Genomic DNA, 19,860 nt, shown 5'->3' on the forward strand with positions numbered 1-19,860 from the left:
TGTGGTTCCTTCCGTAAGAGCTGTAGTCATTTATCAGTATTTTATCATCGTGAGGTATATGTAAATCAGAGACGGTAGGGCTGTACTGGGCCTTCCTTCGGAGCCTCTGAAAACACTGACCTCTCACTTTGTTCACAAGGTGGCATTTGTTTTTTTCCTTCCTCTTTGGCTTGGAGCGGCACTTGGAGGCCCTCAGGTTGTCTTGCCTGCCACATGCTCTGGATAACCCTTAGATGAACAATTCTTGCTCTGACTTTATTGTGCAGAGGATCGTGGCAGTCCTCTGAGCAGCACCGTGAGCCAAAGATAGCCCTTCTTCCTTAAAACTTCTTCGGGAGTATTCTTTCACAGCAATAGGAGACCAACTAACACACGGTGCAAGTCATGTAAATGAGCCTTTAAAACCAGTAAGATCTGAAAGCAGCTCCAGCAAGAAGTGTTTTCAGAGAGATGGAGGTAATGAAATCTAAAGTTGAGGAAAATTCATCTCTTACATCTGAAGTTACCAATTCAATAAATATGCTAAGGCTGTCTGCCCAGCACTTGGGAGACAGAGGCAGGTGGATCTCTGTGGCTAGACTAGCCTGGTCTACATAGTGAATTCCAGGCTAGCTATGTGCTACACGGTGAAGCCCTGTCTTAAAAAAAAAAAAAAGAGAAAAACCAAAAAACAACCAACAAAAATTAAAGGGGCTGGAGAGATGGCCCAGCAGTTTAGAACACTGACTGCTCTTTGAGAGGACCAGGGTTTGGTTCCCAGCACCCACATGGTGGCTTACAACCATCTATAGCTCCAATTCCTGGGGATTCAATGCTTTCTTCTGACCTCATTAGGTAGCAGGCATACAAGTGGTACATATGCATGTGGGGTCTCCCTTTTCCTTCTGGTCCATTGGCCACTGGTCCAAGAGGAAGGAGGATGCAGAAGCTGCCAGCGGGGTTCAGACAGCTGTGAATACAACGGGAATAGCCTTCTGGGAGTGAGATTCAGTGAGACAGCTCAGCTTTATTTCAGGGTGAAGGGAATACATAGGATGGGGACAGTGGCTGGGGCATCACCTAATTTGCATTTGGCAGCATGGTCCTACCATACAGCAGGAGCACGACACCTAGTTATCATATGGACAGCAGTGGAGCATCTGTAGGGAACTGTGTCAAAGCCCTGCTTAAGATAAGTCAGGCATCTAGACTTAGGGACAGCTTCCAAATAAGGTCAGACAGAGAACAGGAAGCCCTGCTGTGGAAGGGAGTCAGTCCTCCATTTGGTACCAAGCTCAAGGAGCTGTCCTGACATGTGGCTGCACCCTTAGGCAGCAGAGCTCTCCAGCATGTACATACATGCAGGCAAAAACATTTTTAACGTAAAATTGAATCTTAAAGTGAAAATGCTAAAAATTAGTCTCTTGTTAAACCATTGGTGAAAAAGTATGTTGAAAAGTATGTTACCGCCGGGCGGTGGTGGCGCACGCCTTTAATCCCAGCACTCGGGAGGCAGAGCCAGGCGGATCTCTGTGAGTTCGAGGCCAGCCTGGGCTACCAAGTGAGTTCCAGAAAAAGGCGCAAAGCTACACAGAGAAACCCTGTCTCGAAAAACCAAAAAAAAAAAAAAAAAAAAAAAAAAAAAGAAAAGTATGTTACCTATGTTGTGGATGTGTATAAGGGAATTAGTAAATGTATTTGGATTATAGATGAAATATATCACAGAAAAGAAATTAATTTAATTAAGGGCTCACACTAAATGAGTGAAATGTGCCAAATGGGCTTCCGATTTCATTGATGCAGCAGTCGAAGCTGCTCATGGAAACATTCAGCATCCTGGGACAGACACCTGCCTTGGGTACCAGATGTAGGGACTCATACATAATTTTACTTAATATTACAGTTGGTGGATAAGTTAGAATGAAAATATGTTTTTTAAATTGCTTATTTTCTAAAGTTAGTCTGCAGTTACATTTATTTCCGTTTGATATAACGGATTACAGGTTGGGGTGAGTGTTAGGATTATGCAATATATATTGAAAGCCGTAAAAACTTTACTGGTCTTCATTTTTTACCATGCACACATCCATATCTACCACTGTCATTTCCAGTTATTACACAGGAACCAGTCCATGTAAGGTAGTTTCCCCTGCGTGGTATAGTGACGGTTCTCACAGGGAGTTCATTATTAAGAAGATATCCATCTATCAGTTAGATCCTTGAGTAGATGATAGAAAACACTTTATTTATACCTAACAGTTCATTTTTGTTCTGGAGCAGGCTTGCACTCTGTGACCCTGCCTAGGCTGGAACTCACCATGTAGACCAAATTGGCCTTGAACTCAGAAATCCTGCCTCTGCCTCCCAAGTGCTGTGATTAGAGGTGTGCATTACCATGGCCAGCTAGTGTTCTTTTTCTTTCTTTCTTTTTTTAAATTAAATATAACAGACTCTGGATAATGACTGTTTTGTGGTTTTTTAGCTGCTGCTTTCTTTGGTGTGTGTATTTGTATAAATGTGCATGTGTCTGAGGAATGCTGGGTTGGAAGCAGTGTTTCTTCATGTTGTATGTGGCCAGTGTTTGAAAGCTGTTTAGGTGGATAACTGGAGAATGTTTTGTTCTGTTACATTCTGAAAAACAGTGGGCTGTCAATCCACACGTCTCTCTAGTAATCTCACAAAGGAGTAATTCCTTCAAGATGAAATGAGGCAGTCTCCTAGACTTAACAAGTAGATCCATAAGTACATCAGTTTTTGTCATTCTTTATTCACAAGCTCCTCTTTCTTGCCTCAAGGTCGTGGATAAATTACATGGTTCAGGGACTGGAGAGAGATGGCTCCCTGGAAGAGCACCCACTGCTCCTGCAGAGGACCTGAGTTCAGTTCCCAGCTCTCATAGCAGGGGGCTCGCACCCACTGTAACTCCAGCTTCAGTGGTTTGGAGGCCTCTGGTCTCACAGGCACTTACGTGTGTGTGCATACCCTCTTCTCTCAATATACAACTAATTTAAAAATTAAATTAAATCTTCAAGTTTTCCTTTATATAGTTTACCAAAGAAAGTCCTGAGAAATAAGTATCTGGAAAGAGTTTGACTGTCACTTTTCTGGTTTTTAAATGTTCTTTATAAGTATATACTAATTAATATGTGATATTGGGCTTCATCGAGACATTCTCATGCGTGTGTATAATGCATTCACCCATTATCCTTTCTCGTCCCCATTTACTTTTTTGTAATGCTAATTTCACCTTTTCCTGCTTTCCCTTCTTTTTTGTCATCAAGAGTTCCTCAGGTCCTTTTTTCTTCTCATGTTAGTGTCATGGCCGACACCTGACATTAAACAGCTCAGGGGTGAAAAGTTTGCTCTGATTCCAGCTTCAGTGTGGGTCGATGGGTGGAGCAGCTCTTGTCATGGGGCAGAGGAAGCAGAGTGGAGAGAAAGGACAGGCATGAGACTGAACCTCAGCACCTGACAGAGTGACTTCTTTCTTCCACAGCCTCCTCCAGACAGCCCCAGTCATCTAAAACATGGTCCTGTGGGGTACGGTTTATATATACACCAGGATATTCCCAGGGTCCTCACTGTGGGGTACAGTTTATATATACACCAGGACATTCCCAGGGTCCTCACTGTGGGGTACAGTTTACACATACACCAGGACATTCCCAGGGTCCTCACTGTGGGGTACAGTTTATATATACACCAGGACATTCCCAGGGTCCTCACTGTGGGGTACAGTTTACACATACACCAGGACATTCCCAGGGTCCTCACTGTGGGGTACAGTTTACACATACACCAGGACACTCCCAGGATTCTCACTGTGGGGTACAGTTTACACATACACCAGGACATTCCCAGGATTCCCACTGTGGGGTACAGTTTACACATACACCAGGACATTCCCAGGGTTCTCACTGTGGGGTACAGTTTACACATACACCAGGACACTCCCAGGATTCTCACTGTGGGATACAGTTTACACATACACCAGGACACTCCCAGGATTCCCACTGTGGGGTACGGTTTACACATACACCAGGACGTTCTCAGGGTTCTCACTGTGGGGTACAGTTTACACATACACCAGGACCCTCTCAGGATTCTCACTGTGGGGTACAGTTTATATATATACCAGGACATTCTCAGGGTTCCCACTGTGTGGTACAGTTTACACATACACCAGGACACTCCCAGGGTCCTCACTGTGGGGTACAGTTTACACATACACCAGGACACTCCCAGGAATCTCACTGTGGGATACAGTTTACACATACACCAGGACACTTCTAGGTCTCACTAGTGTTTGCTTCTTGCCATATGTATGACATGAATATTGTCATAGCATTGGTGTGTGTGTGGCTTTTGGCAGCTTAAAAAAAAGAAGAAGAAGAAAAGAAGGAAAAGCCAAAATTAAGTCTTGGTCTGGGCCTTTCTTGCAGACACTTGGTCTGACTGCATTTCTCACCCCTTCTGGACCCACTCTCAGGAGAACCAGAAACCTTAACTTTCCTGGGAAGCAAGCTGATTTGTAGGTTTAGGGCTGAAGGAGCCTCACGATTCTATTAAAAAGAAAAACAATTCAAGAGTTCTCTGTGACACTCCCATCTTCTTCCTTTGCCCGTGCCTTCTGGTGGTGAGTTGTATCTGGATCTTGTGTAAATGCGATAGTGAGCCGGTGTGATAATCTTTCTTATGCAGGGGCGTTCGTTATTTGCACGACTGGTTCCGTTGGCCCAGCAGGATGGCATCTCTAGATCCTTCACTATTCTTTTTCATTGTATGAGACAGTGAGGGGGAATCTCCTGAACCCCAGGAAATCTGTTAATCACATGATTATAGGCCAGGGGATGTATGTCTGTGTATTGAGTTCTCATGCAGTAATTTCCACCCTGATCTATCATAGACTTCCTTGTTGTATTAGGACTCGTTTTCCAGTTTTAAAATGATAGAAAGTGGTGTATTTCCTGGGTGAAAATGGTGCGGGACAGGTAAGCTGCCGTCACGGTGTTGGGGCTTAGGCCTTTTGATTTTGGTACGTGGCAGTCTGACAGTTTTCTTTTATAGCTTGAGATGGCTATTTTTGTTTCTACTACTAACCAACTTTTGCAGAGCCAAATCTTGCTTCTCCAGGTCTTAAGCTGAGCCAGGAACCGCACAGGTTAAGTGAAGAGATAGGATTTTTTTTTTCAGTGCCCAGTGAATAGCAGGATCTGGGGGTCAGGTTCTGGGATCCATTCCCCCACCTCTAAGTCGTAGCAGTGAAAGAAGTGAGGGGTTAGGTGTTCCTGAAGGGGGCAGAATGTGTATACCTTCTCCAGGAGGGTTCCACTCCGGGAGTTCTGTTCCCCTTCCACCTGACCTTTGTTTGGCGGTTCCCAGGATGTCGTGAAAAGTGTAAACTGTCATGTGCTCTGGAAATATATCATAATTAGAGCATGACCGTATGAAGGTGAAGGGACAGCTCGCTAGAAAGATAGTAGGTAGCGGAGTCAGTTTGAACCGGCCTGGCTTTGCTGGGTCTGACATCTTGTTTTTCACAGACAATCCCCACTGCAACGTAATGTGAACCAGTTATCCTTAGTACATGGACTATCACAGGGGTGTGCATGGGTAAAGGTGTAGGAAAGGGTGTAATAAGTATATCAGGGAAACATTGCCATTACAGTGTTGCCCTTGTGTTCAGAGTGTGGGGAGAGAGGAAGGTGTACTGCTTTTGAGGGTACACCCTGGGAATTTGAAATACCCGAGGACGGCATTGACCACACCTAGTCACATGGTCACATCAGTAAGAGAGGCTCAGAAATTCCTTTTAGCTGGGTAACCACGTCTCTCTGAACTTCTGTTAGGGAAATAAGATTGTGTTTCTTTACTGTTAGAGCAGCAGAAAAGGATTTACTTTTGGAATGGTTATTTTTCTAACTTTTTCACTGACATTTCCAAGTAGACAAGCTGAAAAGATATAACCTGAGTTCATGCATTTCCCTTTGGGACCCAAGGCAGACTTACCTAATAGTTCTGGGTATGGATCTGAAATATGCTAGGAAACAGGGTTGTTCTTCTCTGGCTAAGTTTTCTTGTCTTTTGCGACATTGAGGATCCAACCCAGGGCCTTGTGGATGCTAAGCACACACTCTGTCACCTAGTCCCAGTACAACCAGTTCTTATTTTTTTCTCTGGTTTTGATGACTTTATCTGTTTTCTTCGGCTAATTTTCTACCTGTTGTCTTTGTGTCCCTAGGCATGGCACAGTCACAAGGCTGGCTGAGAAGGTACTTCAAGGCCCTGTGTAAAGGCTTTTTTGTGGCCGTGCCCGTGGCAGTCACTTTCTTGGACCGGGTTGCCTGCGTGGCCCGAGTGGAAGGATCGTCGATGCAGGTGAACACGAACTCGGCTGTATTCTGTGGAGCCCGCGCCTCACTGTTTCTCACGCACTGGAAATGGGGCTCTCCCTGTGTCTCTGTGCTGGAGCCTGAGAGGGTTGCAAAGCTGTTGAAACTAAACGTTCACCTTGCCAACTTTCCTTAAAAGGCTTCTCGTATACTAACTATTATAATCATAGTCGAGGGGAATAGAGTTAACAACCAAGGAGGTCTCTGGGTCTGTGTACTTTGGTTTTTCTGTGATTTATAAATAGAGACTTAAAGAAAATTTACTAAATGGCATCATTTTCTGTGACTGTGGCCCCATTTAAACATCTCTTTAAGACTAAGTTAGCCAGGCAGTAGTGGCTCACACCTTTAATCCCAGGCAGAGGCAGGTAGATCTCTGCGAGTTTGAGGCCAGCCTGGTCTAGAATGAGAGTTTCAGGACAGCCAGTGCTACACAGAGAAATTCTGTCTTGCGAAACAAAACAAAACAAAACAAAAACCCAAAAAAACAAATTAAATTATAGTACAGTTGCAGGACTTGTTTAGGTTAGATTCAGTGACTCAGTTAACGTATAGTTTCAGTTTGTAGGAAAGTCTATCTATGTAACTGATTCCAGGCATTCTAGTATGCTCCTTAAGAGAGTTGTTGATTAAAATGACATTTAAAAATTTATATTAATTATTATTAGTGTGTGTGTGTGTGTGTGTGTTCAGGTGTGTGCATGCCATGGCTATAGAGCTGTGGTGCATATGTAGAGGTCAGAAGATAATTCTATGGAGGATGAGTTCATTTGTGTTCCAGGGATTGAATTCTTGGAGCCAGGCTAGCTCAGCAAGCTTTTTTATCTGCTGAGTTATCTTGTTAGCCCACATTGATTAAGAATATTAAATGCAGTTTATAGTGGAAGAACTTTGGAGTGGAGACTTCCAAAAATCGTGTGCAGATAATTTTGTGGAGTAACTCAGAAGGTTTGTCGAGGAACTCGTGTTTAGAAGCTCACTTCATGGGAAGTTTTATGTAGCTGAGCATTTTGTACCAGGATTTTCTTGGTTGTTATCAGCATGTGTTAAGGTCATGCATTGTGCCAAATAGCTCTGTTTAGTAAATATATAAAGTGAATATATTGACTTTCAAGAGATTATAACCATGCAGAGTAATCCAGTTAGTTTCTTCCTTTTGTTTTACTTAGAGCTAGTTAAAACTCAAGTTTTAAGGAATAAGGATGAATGTACTTTATCATAATTATGGTGTTAAAAATCAGACCCCTTCATAAGTGTGGAAGTCAGTGAGATAAGGAAAACCAGCGGACTGGTAGGCTGTGGCCTCTGTGGGAAGCTAATGTTCAAGCTAGGTTGTATTTACATTTGCCTCTGCTTCTGTTGTTTGAGGGATCCTTAGACCCTCTTCTTGGTCAGATGATCTTGACCTCAAACCATCCATTTCTGGTTCCTTCCACAGCAGGACACCAGTCCAGTGTAAACTTGGTTATTAATTTGATGAAAGAAATATTTTAATGCATACAGCAACATACAAAGAATATGATTTATAGGTGTATATCTTTGTTTATAAATACAGTTTAAAACACTTAAGAAGGCTTGGTCTTTATTTTTTTAATCTCTTCAGTTTTCAATTCCTAGCAACCATGTAGTAGAGTTAATCCTCAGGGGGAAAGGTAGACTTGCTTTGTACAGCTTTTGAGTCAGATTTATCATTTCAGATTAAAGCTGGCTTCTCCACAGCCAACCAAATCCTTTTTGGAGCCCTAGGATCTTTTAGTAACAATCAGATTAATAATGATTTTCTCCAATGTCCTTAGTAGTCTTTTGCTACACAATTACCACTGTCTACAGAAGGAATTTTTTTTTGTAGAATACAAGACCTCTTTACTTTGGATCTAATGATATCTCAGGGAATTATGTGGCAATCACAGTATCCTAATCTTTATACTTTTAGCTCAACATGTTCCTACTGAAAACATGTAGTCATGGCTATGGTGGGGGCGCCAAAGGCATGCATTACAATATATGAAGTATGATTCTTGCTTACAAGACATTGTTTTGTGGAGAACAAAGTTTATCCCTAGAGAGGAAGACAAGGGAAAAAGTGTTAAGTCATGTCATTCCAGATGCAGTTCAGCCGACTGATATTAGTCTTACATAGATACACTTGAGTCTGCAGGTCCATGAGTAATTCCTGCATTATTCCCAGCTCTACTCATAGCAAGTCAAGTTTATCCCCTTGGATACAGGTTCTAGGAAAATAGCTTGAATTTTCCTAGGTCTACAAATTCATTGGAAGGTTTAGTATGCAGCCACAATAGGAACAGCAGCCTGGCACAGCTGTCATAGAGAACCGGGACCAGTGGCAAGCAGAGCTGTGTGCTCAGCCTTCTCTCTGATGTTGTGTTCTGCTTCTGGCTACATCTTTGCTTAGCTCTTTCACAGTAACTTTTTCTACCATCCATAGCAAGACACATGGGGTGCTGGCCACTCTCAGGCTTTAAAATGCTCCGTCTGCCACCACCTGAGAAACATCACTCTTCTTTGAAATTTCAGCTAGAAAATGCTGGGGGCAAGGGGAGACTGTGATTGACTCACGTTCCAACAAATGCTCTTACATATACATAGGCCAACTTGGGCCATCAGGGTGAGCGTTATGATTGATCTAGCTTTGGATAAGTGTACAGTCTCACCTGTGGCTAGACTGAGTGATCTGTGAGAGATTAAGAATGTGTGTGTGTGTGTGTGTGTGTATGTATTTTTTTTTTTTTTTTGACAGAATCTCTGTAGCCCTGGCTGGCCTGGAACTCACTATGTAGCTCATGCCTGCCTTTGTGTCCCAGATGCTGATATTAAAGACATGTACTACCACAGCTGATCAGAGCCCCTATTTAAGTCACATTATTTGTGAGGATTGAGAGTGAAGTACAGGTGACATTTCCTAGTGGACAGGATGCTGTTTTCAGGTGAAGTTAGAATGGATGTCTGTCTTGATAGCTTCTGTATTCCGGACTAACTCCAGTTAACAGTTAATTTAATTTACAGGTACATTAGATATCACTGAGTCAAACCTAAAATTGTTTAAGAGCAGAAATTTACACTGAATAAATTTGTTGACTGTATAGAAACTCTTTACTATGTTTGAAGACGTTATTGTTAGACACAGCTGTGATGGACTGAGCAGGTCTAGACCCTGGGGTTCAGCAGATTTGTCAAGATGGGAATAAACTTTACTTTTTTTTGCCTTTACTTTTCTCTAGTGATGGGGATCTCTGGCTTCTCAGCACATCCTACAGAAAACACTCTGGATTGTTTTGGTTGAGGTCTGAAGCTCTTATGTGGTAGATGGCTTTGGTTGGATCCCTGAAGAAGGGCTCTCTGGATCAGTGGTGAGGTGTTCTTGTGCTAAGACTGGAAACTATGAAAGGAGGACAGAGAAATAAGAGGCAGGAAAGAAAAACACAGCAAAGGAAGAAGAAAGCAAATGACAAAGATGTGGAGGTCAGCTGGGTGAGAGGGAATGATGGAGGAAATTAGAGATGTAGGGCCATGAGCATGGGTCAGGGCAGAGGATCTGTGACAGAGACTCAGGACAGAAATGTGCTACCCTCGAGACGGGTGAGTCTCAATGTGACCTCCCTTGGGATTATTCCTTTGGGGCTTAGTGCATGACACATCTCTGCTGCATGTTTGTGTGCATTGGTTCTGGGGAGGCTCACCTAACCACTGATTCTGCGTCGAAATGTTCATTGACAAATCCATGCCATTTGGAATTCATATGGAGGATATCACTGGTTTTAGAATCAGGTATAAGGTGCTGTGTGGTTTGAATGAAAATGGCTCCCATAGGCCCATAGACAGGGGAACTATTGGGAGGTGTGGCCTTGTTGGAGTAGGTGTGGTCTTGTTGGAGTAGGTGTGGCCTTGGTGGAGCAGGTGTGGCCTTGTTGGAGTAGGTGTGGCCTTATTGGAGTAGGTGTGGTCTTGTTGGAGTAGGTGTGGCCTTATTGGAGCAGGTGTGGCCTTATTGGAGTAGGTGTGGTCTTGTTGGAGTAGGTGTGGCCTTGTTGGAGTAGGTGTGGTCTTGTTGGAGTAGGTGTGGCCTTGTTGGAGTAGGTGTGGTCTTGTTGGAGTAGGTGTGGCCTTGGTGGAGCAGGTGTGGCCTTGTTGGAGTAGGTGTGGCCTTATTGGAGTAGGTGTGGTCTTGTTGGAGTAGGTGTGGTCTTGTTGGAGTAGGTGTGGCCTTATTGGAGTAGGTGTGGCCTTATTGGAGTAGGTGTGGCCTTATTGGAGTAGGTGTGGCCTTGGTGGAGCAGGTGTGGCCTTGTTGGAGCAGGTGTGGCCTTATTGGAGTAGGTGTGGTCTTGTTGGAGTAGGTGTGGCCTTGTTGGAGTAGGTGTGGCCTTGTTGGAGTAGGTGTGGTCTTGTTGGAGTAGGTGTGGCCTTGTTGGAGTAGGTGTGGTCTTGTTGGAGTAGGTGTGGCCTTGTTGGAGTAGGTGTGGCCTTGTTGGAGTAGGTGTGGCCTTGTTGGAGTAGGTGTGGCCTTGTTGGAGTAGGTGTGGCCTTGTTGGAGTAGGTGTGGTCTTGTTGGAGTAGGTGTGGCCTTGTTGGAGTAGGTGTGGCCTTGTTGGAGTAGGTGTGGTCTTGTTGGAGTAGGTGTGGCCTTGTTGGAGTAGGTGTGGCCTTGTTGGAGTAGGTGTGGCCTTGTTGGAGCAGGTGTGGCCTTGTTGGAGTAGGTGTGGTCTTGTTGGAGTAGGTGTGGCCTTGGTGGAGTAGGTGTGGTCTTGTTGGAGTAGGTGTGGCCTTGTTGGAGTAGGTGTGGCCTTGTTGGAGTAGGTGTGGCCTTGTTGGAGTAGGTGTGGTCTTGTTGGAGTGGGTGTGGTCTTGTTGGAGTAGGTGTGGCCTTGGTGGAGTAGGTGTGGCCTTGTTGGAGTAGGTGTGGTCTTGTTGGAGTAGGTGTGGTCTTGTTGGAGTAGGTGTGGCCTTGTTGGAGTAGGTGTGGTCTTGTTGGAGTGGGTGTGGTCTTGTTGGAGTAGGTGTGGCCTTGGTGGAGTAGGTGTGGCCTTGTTGGAGTAGGTGTGGCCTTGTTGGAGTAGGTGTGGCCTTGTTGGAGTGGGTGTGGCCTTGTTGGAGCAGGTGTGGCCTTATTGGAGTAGGTGTGGTCTTGTTGGAGTAGGTGTGGCCTTGTTGGAGTAGGTGTGGCCTTGTTGGAGCAGGTGTGGCCTTGTTGGAGCAGGTGTGGCCTTATTGGAGTAGGTGTGGTCTTGTTGGAGTAGGTGTGGCCTTGGTGGAGTAGGTGTGGCCTTGTTGGAGCAGGTGTGGCCTTGTTGGAGCAGGTGTGGCCTTATTGGAGTAGGTGTGGTCTTGTTGGAGTAGGTGTGGCCTTGTTGGAGTAGGTGTGGTCTTGTTGGAGTAGGTGTGGCCTTGTTGGAGTAGGTGTGGCCTTGTTGGAGCAGGTGTGGCCTTGTTGGAGCAGGTGTGGCCTTATTGGAGTAGGTGTGGTCTTGTTGGAGTAGGTGTGGCCTTGTTGGAGTAGGTGTGGTCTTGTTGGAGTAGGTGTGGCCTTGTTGGAGTAGGTGTGGCCTTGTTGGAGTAGGTGTGGCCTTGTTGGAGCAGGTGTGGCCTTGTTGGAGTGGGTGTGGCCTTGTTGGAGTAGGTGTGGCCTTGTTGGAGAAAGTGTGTCACTGGGGGTGGGCTTTGAGGTCTCAGATGCTCAAGCCAGGCCCAGTGTCTCACTGTCACTTCCTGCTGCCTGGGCATCTGGATGAAGAACTCTCAGCTGTTTCTCCAGGACCATGTCTGCTGGCATGCCTCCATTCTTCCTGCCATGATGAGAATGGACTAAATTTCTGAAGTGTAAGCCAGCCCCAGTTAAATGCTTTCTTTTATAAGAGTTACCATGGTCATGTTGCCTCTTCACAGCAATAGCAACTTAAATAAGACAGGTACTTTGTTGTTTTGTTTTGAAGAGGGCTTATTAATTAATCTCCAAATTTCATCATTTTATTTTATGCTCTGAAATACTTTAAGTATGATTTAGTGATATCTAATGACATTATATATAAAAGTGAGAGAGTTATAATGTTTAATCATTTGTATATTTTCAAATATATGATTAATTTCGTCTCAGGAAGTATTTTTGGATAGAGACAATATTGAAAAGCACTGGTAATGGTATTGGAATGCAGTCATTTGTCAAATAGCTTTTAAGTACAGAGCACTGTAATAGATACTATGTGTGATAATGAATCAGACACAGACTGCCTTTGAGTTGCTTTTACTTTAATAGCGGAAGTTCAAGACTTACTACTGCAGCATGATAGATACATCCACTGTAGAAGGTGTCCATCTGACAGATAGATATTTTGTTATTATTTAATATATTCAGAAATGAAAAGTTGTTGGATTTAGCACATCAGTTTGGAAATTTTAATTTGGATCCGAGAGGTATCTGAAAATCATGCCTTAAGCCCTTTTATTTACTTACTTTTATTTATTTAAAATTAATTTATTTTCTGTATTTGTGTGTGTGTGTCTGTGTGTGCATATATGTGTGTGTAGGAGCACATGTGCTACAGTGTACTTGTAGAGGCCCAAGGACAACTTAGTAGAGTTGGCTCTCTCCTTTCACCATGTGTGTCCTTGGGCTCAAAGTTAGGCTGTGAGGCTTAGAAGCGAGTGCTTTACCCAATGAGCCATCTTGCTGCCATGCTGGTTAGCTTTTAGTCAGCTTGATGTGTGCTACAGTCATCTGGGAAGAGGCAACCACAGACTGGCCTGTAGGCAAGTCTGTGGGGGCATTTTCTTGATTAATGATTGATGCGGAAGGTCCCCAGCCTACTGTGGGTAGCACCACCCTGGACATGTGGTCCTGTGTTATATAAGAAAGCAGGTTGAGTAAGCTAGTTAGCAGTCTCCCTCTATGTTCTCTGCTTTAGTTCTTGCCCCGATTTCCCTCCATGATGGAGTATGATTAGAAAGTATAAGGTAAAATAAGCCCTTTACCACTCAAGTTACTTTTGGTCATAGGTTTTTATCACAGAAACAGAGAAGTACAATAGGACACTGGTCTAAGCCATTTTATTTTTGGCTACTATATTTTAGTGTCAAGATGTCATTGACTTACCTAACATCCTTGACTCTCACTCATGGGTCTCTGAGTTAATGGTAGTCACTGTAGGGTGTGGGTTTGGTTCTGTCTGCCCCATGGTATAGTTGCTGTCTAGGTGATCTGCTCTTCTTATGGTTGCTAGCAAGACATGAAGGGATGTAGAAGAAATAATTTAGAAACCTTAAAAGCCATAGTACTTTGGTTTGTTTATCTATATTCTACTTCATATATATATACTGTGTGCATGCCTTTGCTCACAGGAGCCAGAAGAGGGCAAGGGATGCCCTGGAACCGGAGTTACAGACAGTTGTGAGCCACCATGTGGGTGTTTGGAAGTAAAGCTGGATCTTCTGGAAGATCAGCCAGTGCTCTTAACTGTTGATCCATCTCTCTACCCACCAGATCCTATTTTTTAAAGCCAGTCTCATTGCCAAGCCCAAAGTCAACTAGTAGAAGCAAATTTCTACCTTTCAGGGAAGCTAAGGAAGAAGGGGAGATTGTGATTTATGAAGTATCTCCTGCAGCCACTGGGACTCCACGTGTGTACATGATGGGTCTTAGAAGTCACTTAACAAGTTATTTTCCTTTGTGCTTACCAAGAAATGATCCTCATGTTTTTTGTTTTTGTTTTTGTTTTTGTTTGTTTTTATAGACCAAGATTGACAAATTTTTGAAAGGATGGAAACTGAAATATCTGATCTGTTTTGGATATCTTTAGTTTTCAGATACCTCAAGACCAATTGTATTGCCACCTTAGTGTGGCATGTCTTTAAGTCACTTTGTAACTTGTAGATGTTATTTAAGAAAACCCAAAGGCTGAAACATGAAATCTAACTAAAGAGACTTGTATTCTTACTCTTTTAGCTTTCTGGGATCGTGTTCTGGCAATACCAGATATTCACCCTGAGAAGTAAATTTTGATATAAGAACTCTTTATATCTTTCACAAACATTTATTGGCTGCAGTATAGTGGGAAAACTTGTTTTTAGGATTTCATCTTTGGGAAATAATTATTTACTTTTAAAACATCCCTCAGGAGTTCTCTTCTTAACATAGGTTTTTTAGTATTAATTTGCAACTCATCAACCATCTGAATAGAAGGATAAGGATTATCAAATGGAGAGAGTCTGGTTAGATGAAAGTAAGTCATATATGAAACTAAAAAATTTTAATGAAACAATGATTAGTTCAATTGAAAACAGCGTTCAGCTTATGACATTTTTTTTTTTTTTAAATATAGCTCTGTAGATACAGTCATTTGGATGAGACGTCCCCTTTGCAATGCTCAGCACATAATGATTGTGGGCACAAATGACTGGTTAATGATTATTCATGCTGACCTGTTATTCCCTGTAGTGCACATGAATCACTTCTGCGGCTTGTCGAAAGGTTACCTATGAAAGTAGATGCATTTTTTTTTTTCCGTACAGAAGCACCATATTACACAACATTAATTTAATTCAGGAAATGAAGACTGATATTGCATACAGTTGAAACTACAGAGGGAATTTATGTAGGTGGAATGCAACTATTCAAATTAGAATTTCAATGACTTACCAAGGCTTTTAGAGCCAAAGGGTGCCCTAGGAATAGTTTAATGACCTCACACCAAAGTTTGAGGTTTTATTTGAGTAAGAATGCCTGCAGCAGGGTCACCGGCTCTGGTAGAAGGTGCGTGCTTTCCACATTTAAAATGAAGATGTAAGGCTTGGTAAAGCAAGGGAGAGGAGTCATTTTGAGTAGTGTCATCTTGTGTGTGCTGCAATTGCCACATCATTTTTAAGTAGCAACCATTCCCTTTTCCTGTTTTGCATTGCCAGAGGCGAAAACACTTGGAATTATCATTGCATTCTGCCATTTTTCCAACTCCGACTTCAGAGAGATATATCTGCAAACCAGATTTCAGAATTAGGCGGTGTGAGGGAAAATAGAGTTTACTCAGCACCTAGGTCTTTAATCATCAATAATACCTGTTCATTGGTTTGAAATTGTCTTGACTTTTAGCTACCTGTGTACAAGCCTGAAGAAACCGGCTTGTAGTAAACCCTCCGGCTCCCACCTAGCTCTGTAGTCATTATCTTCTTTCCTGCTGAGTTGAAAATTGAAAATTCTGTCAGAAAAGCAAGCAAGGAGGACCTTCCTTTCTCTCAAATCCCTACTTAAAAAATTTTAAACATACAGAGGACTTGCTAAGACTCAGTAATCATTGTGGTTGTATTAATAACCGTGAATATGATATTCGGAGAGGCTGGATACAGACTCTGAAGGAATGAGATACACTGTGATTTACACGCCAGCGTTTCTGGTGGAATTTGGGCTTTAGACTTCCTGCTGAATTCGCACTTCTGAGCTGCTGGGAAACACCTGGCACAGTTCCTTCTGTGCAAACTCCACTCCTCTGTGCTCTGACATCCCCTCCCCCATGGCTCCTCTGTGCTCTGACATCCCCTTCCCCATGACTCCTCTGTGCTCTGACATCCCCACCCCCATGGCTCCTCTGTGCTCTGACATCCCCTTCCCCATGACTCCTCTGTGCTCTGACATCCCTTCCCCATGACTCCTCTGTGCTCTGACATCCCCTTCCCCATGACTCTGGGCTCTGACATCCCCACCCCATGACTCCTCTGGGCTCTGACATCCCCTTCCCTAGGTCAGCTGAAGCTGATAGCCAAGGAAGCCAGGATTTAATGTTCGAATATTTTATGGAGTTGGCTTGTGTGCTTTCTTCCCAAATTACTTTTAGCACAGAAATCTCACCTGAAGGTTTTCTCTTAGGATGTTACAGGGTTCTTTTTTTGTAGTTCTGTAACCTGTCATTAACAGAGAATTCAAATAGTTTGTATTGATAGCAACAGACATGTGATCCTGGAGAAGTTGGCTAACGATAACTCTGTAATGTTCCTTTGTGGATTTTCCCCCTCACTTTTTCCACGAGACAATAACAATGCTCCTGTGTTGTGCAGCTGGGGTTATGGCTTCTTAACACAAAGGTTATTACGCCTTTAGAAAACTTAACTAAACTGAGTATGACCGTACAAGGTTATAGTCCCAATACTAGGGAGGATAAGGCAGGAGGATTGAAACCCCTCCTATCTTGAAAAATGTATTAGAGTAATTAAAGATGTCCACACAATTGTAGTGGAGAAACTGCCATGCGCTCTACTCAGACACACAGTCTTTACTCTTTTGTTATTTGTATGTGTATATGTGTTTGTGTGCATATGTATACATATATATATATATATATATATATATATATATATATATGCACAACCATTGCTATTGCTCACGTTATTGAACCTTTTGACAGGTTGCATAAGTAATGTCCCTTTCACACTTAGTTCTTCTGTGCTAGAATGCTCACTCTTTAAGAAACTGACAAGTACCAAGTGTGCCCTGGTGGACAGTCTCTCCCCCTTAGAAAGTGATCTGCTGACTAGTTGTCTCATCTCCTTATCCTGCCTCACTGCTACATAGGGCTTCCTGAAGGACCAGCTTGGCCTACCTCATTGCTGAGCTCCGTGGATCCTCTAGAGCTGGAATGGGCTTAGTTTCACTTGATTAAGTGATGACTATCCAAATGACATCAGTTCTGCTTGTCATTCTTTTTCTGGGCCTTTAATAGAGCATAGACTCTGGACACAGGCTTCTCCACTGCCTCATCTTATATATGTGTAAACAACAACAATAACAACACCCGGGGATGTCACCGTGGTTTTATTTCCCAGGTCCTCAGAATCCAAGTCTCGAAGTCTGTCTGCTTCCCACCTGCATTCTTCCTGTATTTCTTTATTATGTGATTTATTCTAGAGAGAGCACTGGTTGAGTATCAATACTCTGTTTTGGCCTAAGGCTATAAATACTTCTACCTTCCCTAGCAGTCCTATGTGACTGTCTCATATCAGACATAATAAAAATGGATGTGCCTTGGTAGAGAACCCAGAGCCGTCATATGACTGAACTCTGGCCAATGAAAATTGACCGGGAATCAGGCTATGGCCTGTGAAAAATTTTGTGACATTGTGCTCTCTGGCGCTCTTTCAGTTTTCTGGCTGGCTACAGATGTTTATGTTCTGTTAGGAACTAAATGGTTAGTTGTGACCAAAAAAGGTTGTGCTTACATATCTGGACAAGAGGCAAGGCCCACACCCAGGGCCTCAGTGGAAGGACACCAGAGTGGTCAGAAGGCTGAAGACAGGAGCAAGGGGAAGGCATCCAAGCATGTGCTCCTGTGGAAAGACCAGCAAGAGCAGGTGAACAGGTTTGCACCAGCTAATCTGCAGTTTCGGAGAAGCGGTCTCTAGTTGCCTGCAAGGCCTGGTAGCGGGCCTCAGAGTGATTAAGGCACAGGGAACTGTCTTAAGCTCTACTGGCCTGGCCAGAAGAGGGGATAGCTTGGCTGAGCCTGCAGATCAAAGGCATGCTTTGGGCTTAGCTTTTGCTATCTGTAGTGCAGTAGTCCTGATGGGGCAGTCTTTCCTGCATGCGAAAACCTGCAGATACCTTCTCCCCGCCCTTCTGATCCATTTGGTGACTGGAGCTGCAGCTCCCAGCGACCTCCCAGTTTGTAGAAAGTTTCATACCACGGATCACACCAGTTCAGGAACGGATCACACCAGTTCAGGAATGGATCAACATTCGGGATCCAAAACAGAGTTCCTACGGAATGCTTAGAGCGTTCGTACTGTCACGGGCTAGAGAAATTTCGTGTGGGGTGGTTTTAGTCTAAATATCTGTTTGAATATACAGTGCAGCAGGCAAGCACATGCAGACTGTGGCCATAGGTGCTCCTGGATACATATGTTTCTGCAGGACTAGGGAATAAACTCACTGAGATTTGGGGGTTCTCTCCAAAAGTAGTTAGCCGAATTTGACTATATAACAGGACCAAATACCTTTTTTGCTTTTTGTCACAGTCCTTTTAAAACTAACCCCAACTTCCAGTTATCTGTCTTTCCCCCATGATTAGAAATTCTTTTCTGTTATCCTCTAGTTATTTCGTAGATTATTACTAACCGTACTTTGTAAGCTTCTCAAAGAAAGAGACTATTTTCTTCTCATCTACCCATTCACAGGGATACTGAATACATGCATATTAAATGTGTTCTTTGAAGCATTAAAGCGCTTGAATAATTAAACTACAGAAATATGCTAAATATTCATTAATCATTTTTTCTTAGACTTTGAGGGTGTTTCTTCACTATTCTGAAAACTTCTTTGCTCCACGATGAACTTGTCATGTTTTTTATGGCAGAAGTGTTCAGCCCTTTTTGCCCATGACTCATACTGAGTTCCATCTTCTTGTACTGTGCACACCTATGCATAACTGAAACAAAAGCTTCATGTAACAATGCTTAGAAGATAATTATCGTCATTATTGTGCAGTGCCCTCTGATATTTTCAGTTACGTGTGCAACCTCCTGAACTGATTCTATGACTCACTCATTGGGCATGACCTGTAGTTGAAAAATGCTGCTTTATGGCTGGAGGGAGGCCTGACAGGAGGAAGCAGCTCCAATTGAGCTGTAACTACGGGAGCGGATTATGTTTGCCTTTGATTATAGTATTTTAAGTGTGGACTTGTCACAGGGATTTAGGCAATGTGAAGGATCTGGAGGCCCATCATCTGTTCTTGGTTTAAACAATTCCTTTTGTAGTCAATGTTATCCTTGGGCCTTTTTCTGTTAACGTTACCTGACATATTTATTAACTATGACTCATGAGCCCCATCCCAGACCTGTGAAATTAGAATCATTTTCTGAGTGCTTTGGGATATGTATTGTGATTATTTTTGTAAATCTTAACATTTGAGAATTGGTTCCAAGTTTGGATGAATGCAGATTGTTAGAATTTTGCTAGACTCACCTTTATATGACGGGTTCTAAGTATTGTTGTTAACATTTGACTTCTTACTCTTGGACCTTCAAGGATATGTCTATTTTGACTTTCTTTCTCTTTAAAACAGTATTTTTAGATTTGTTTATTTTATTTTCTGTGTATGTATTTGCAGCAGAAGAGGGCACTGAATCACCTGGAACTGGACTGATGGTTACGAGCCACTGTGTGGATGCTGGGAACCGAACTTGAGTACTCTGCATGAGCTCTGAATCAATGAGCTCTTTCTCCAGCCCCCACACTATCTCTTGTTTATTACATATTTATGCCAATTTTTAGTGTGTTTTTATCTTTCATATACTTATGTCAGTTTATAAATATGTCCTCTGAAATTTTTCTCACTAGTTTAAGAACTTCATTTTTTTTCTTCTGTTTTATTTTTCACTTTATTTCTGTTTTTTATTTCACTGTTATTTATTTCACTGTTTTGTTTGTTCTTTCACTTTATTTCTTCAGTCCTGCTTTTCATTTTCTATTCACTTTCTTTCAAAAGTGAACATTTTA

The 19,860-nt window shown here is 42.9% G+C and overlaps 1 protein-coding gene across 6 annotated transcripts in view; it reads left to right on the forward strand.

The window, feature by feature from the left end:
- Positions 1 to 19,860, forward strand: part of Immp2l (inner mitochondrial membrane peptidase subunit 2) — an 858,278-nt gene that overhangs the window by 41,732 nt on the left and 796,686 nt on the right. For all 6 annotated transcript variants that reach the window (XM_059279989.1, XM_059279984.1, XM_059279986.1 and 3 more), the window contains exon 3: positions 6,221 to 6,357. In XM_059279989.1, the coding sequence (XP_059135972.1) occupies positions 6,223 to 6,357 (135 nt within the window). In that variant the 5' untranslated portion in view covers positions 6,221 to 6,222. The remainder of the gene's footprint in view (positions 1 to 6,220; positions 6,358 to 19,860) is intronic.

The sequence above is a fragment of the Peromyscus eremicus genome, chromosome 14 (assembly GCF_949786415.1).
Source record: "Peromyscus eremicus chromosome 14, PerEre_H2_v1, whole genome shotgun sequence".
NCBI classification, from domain to species: domain Eukaryota; kingdom Metazoa; phylum Chordata; class Mammalia; order Rodentia; family Cricetidae; genus Peromyscus; species Peromyscus eremicus.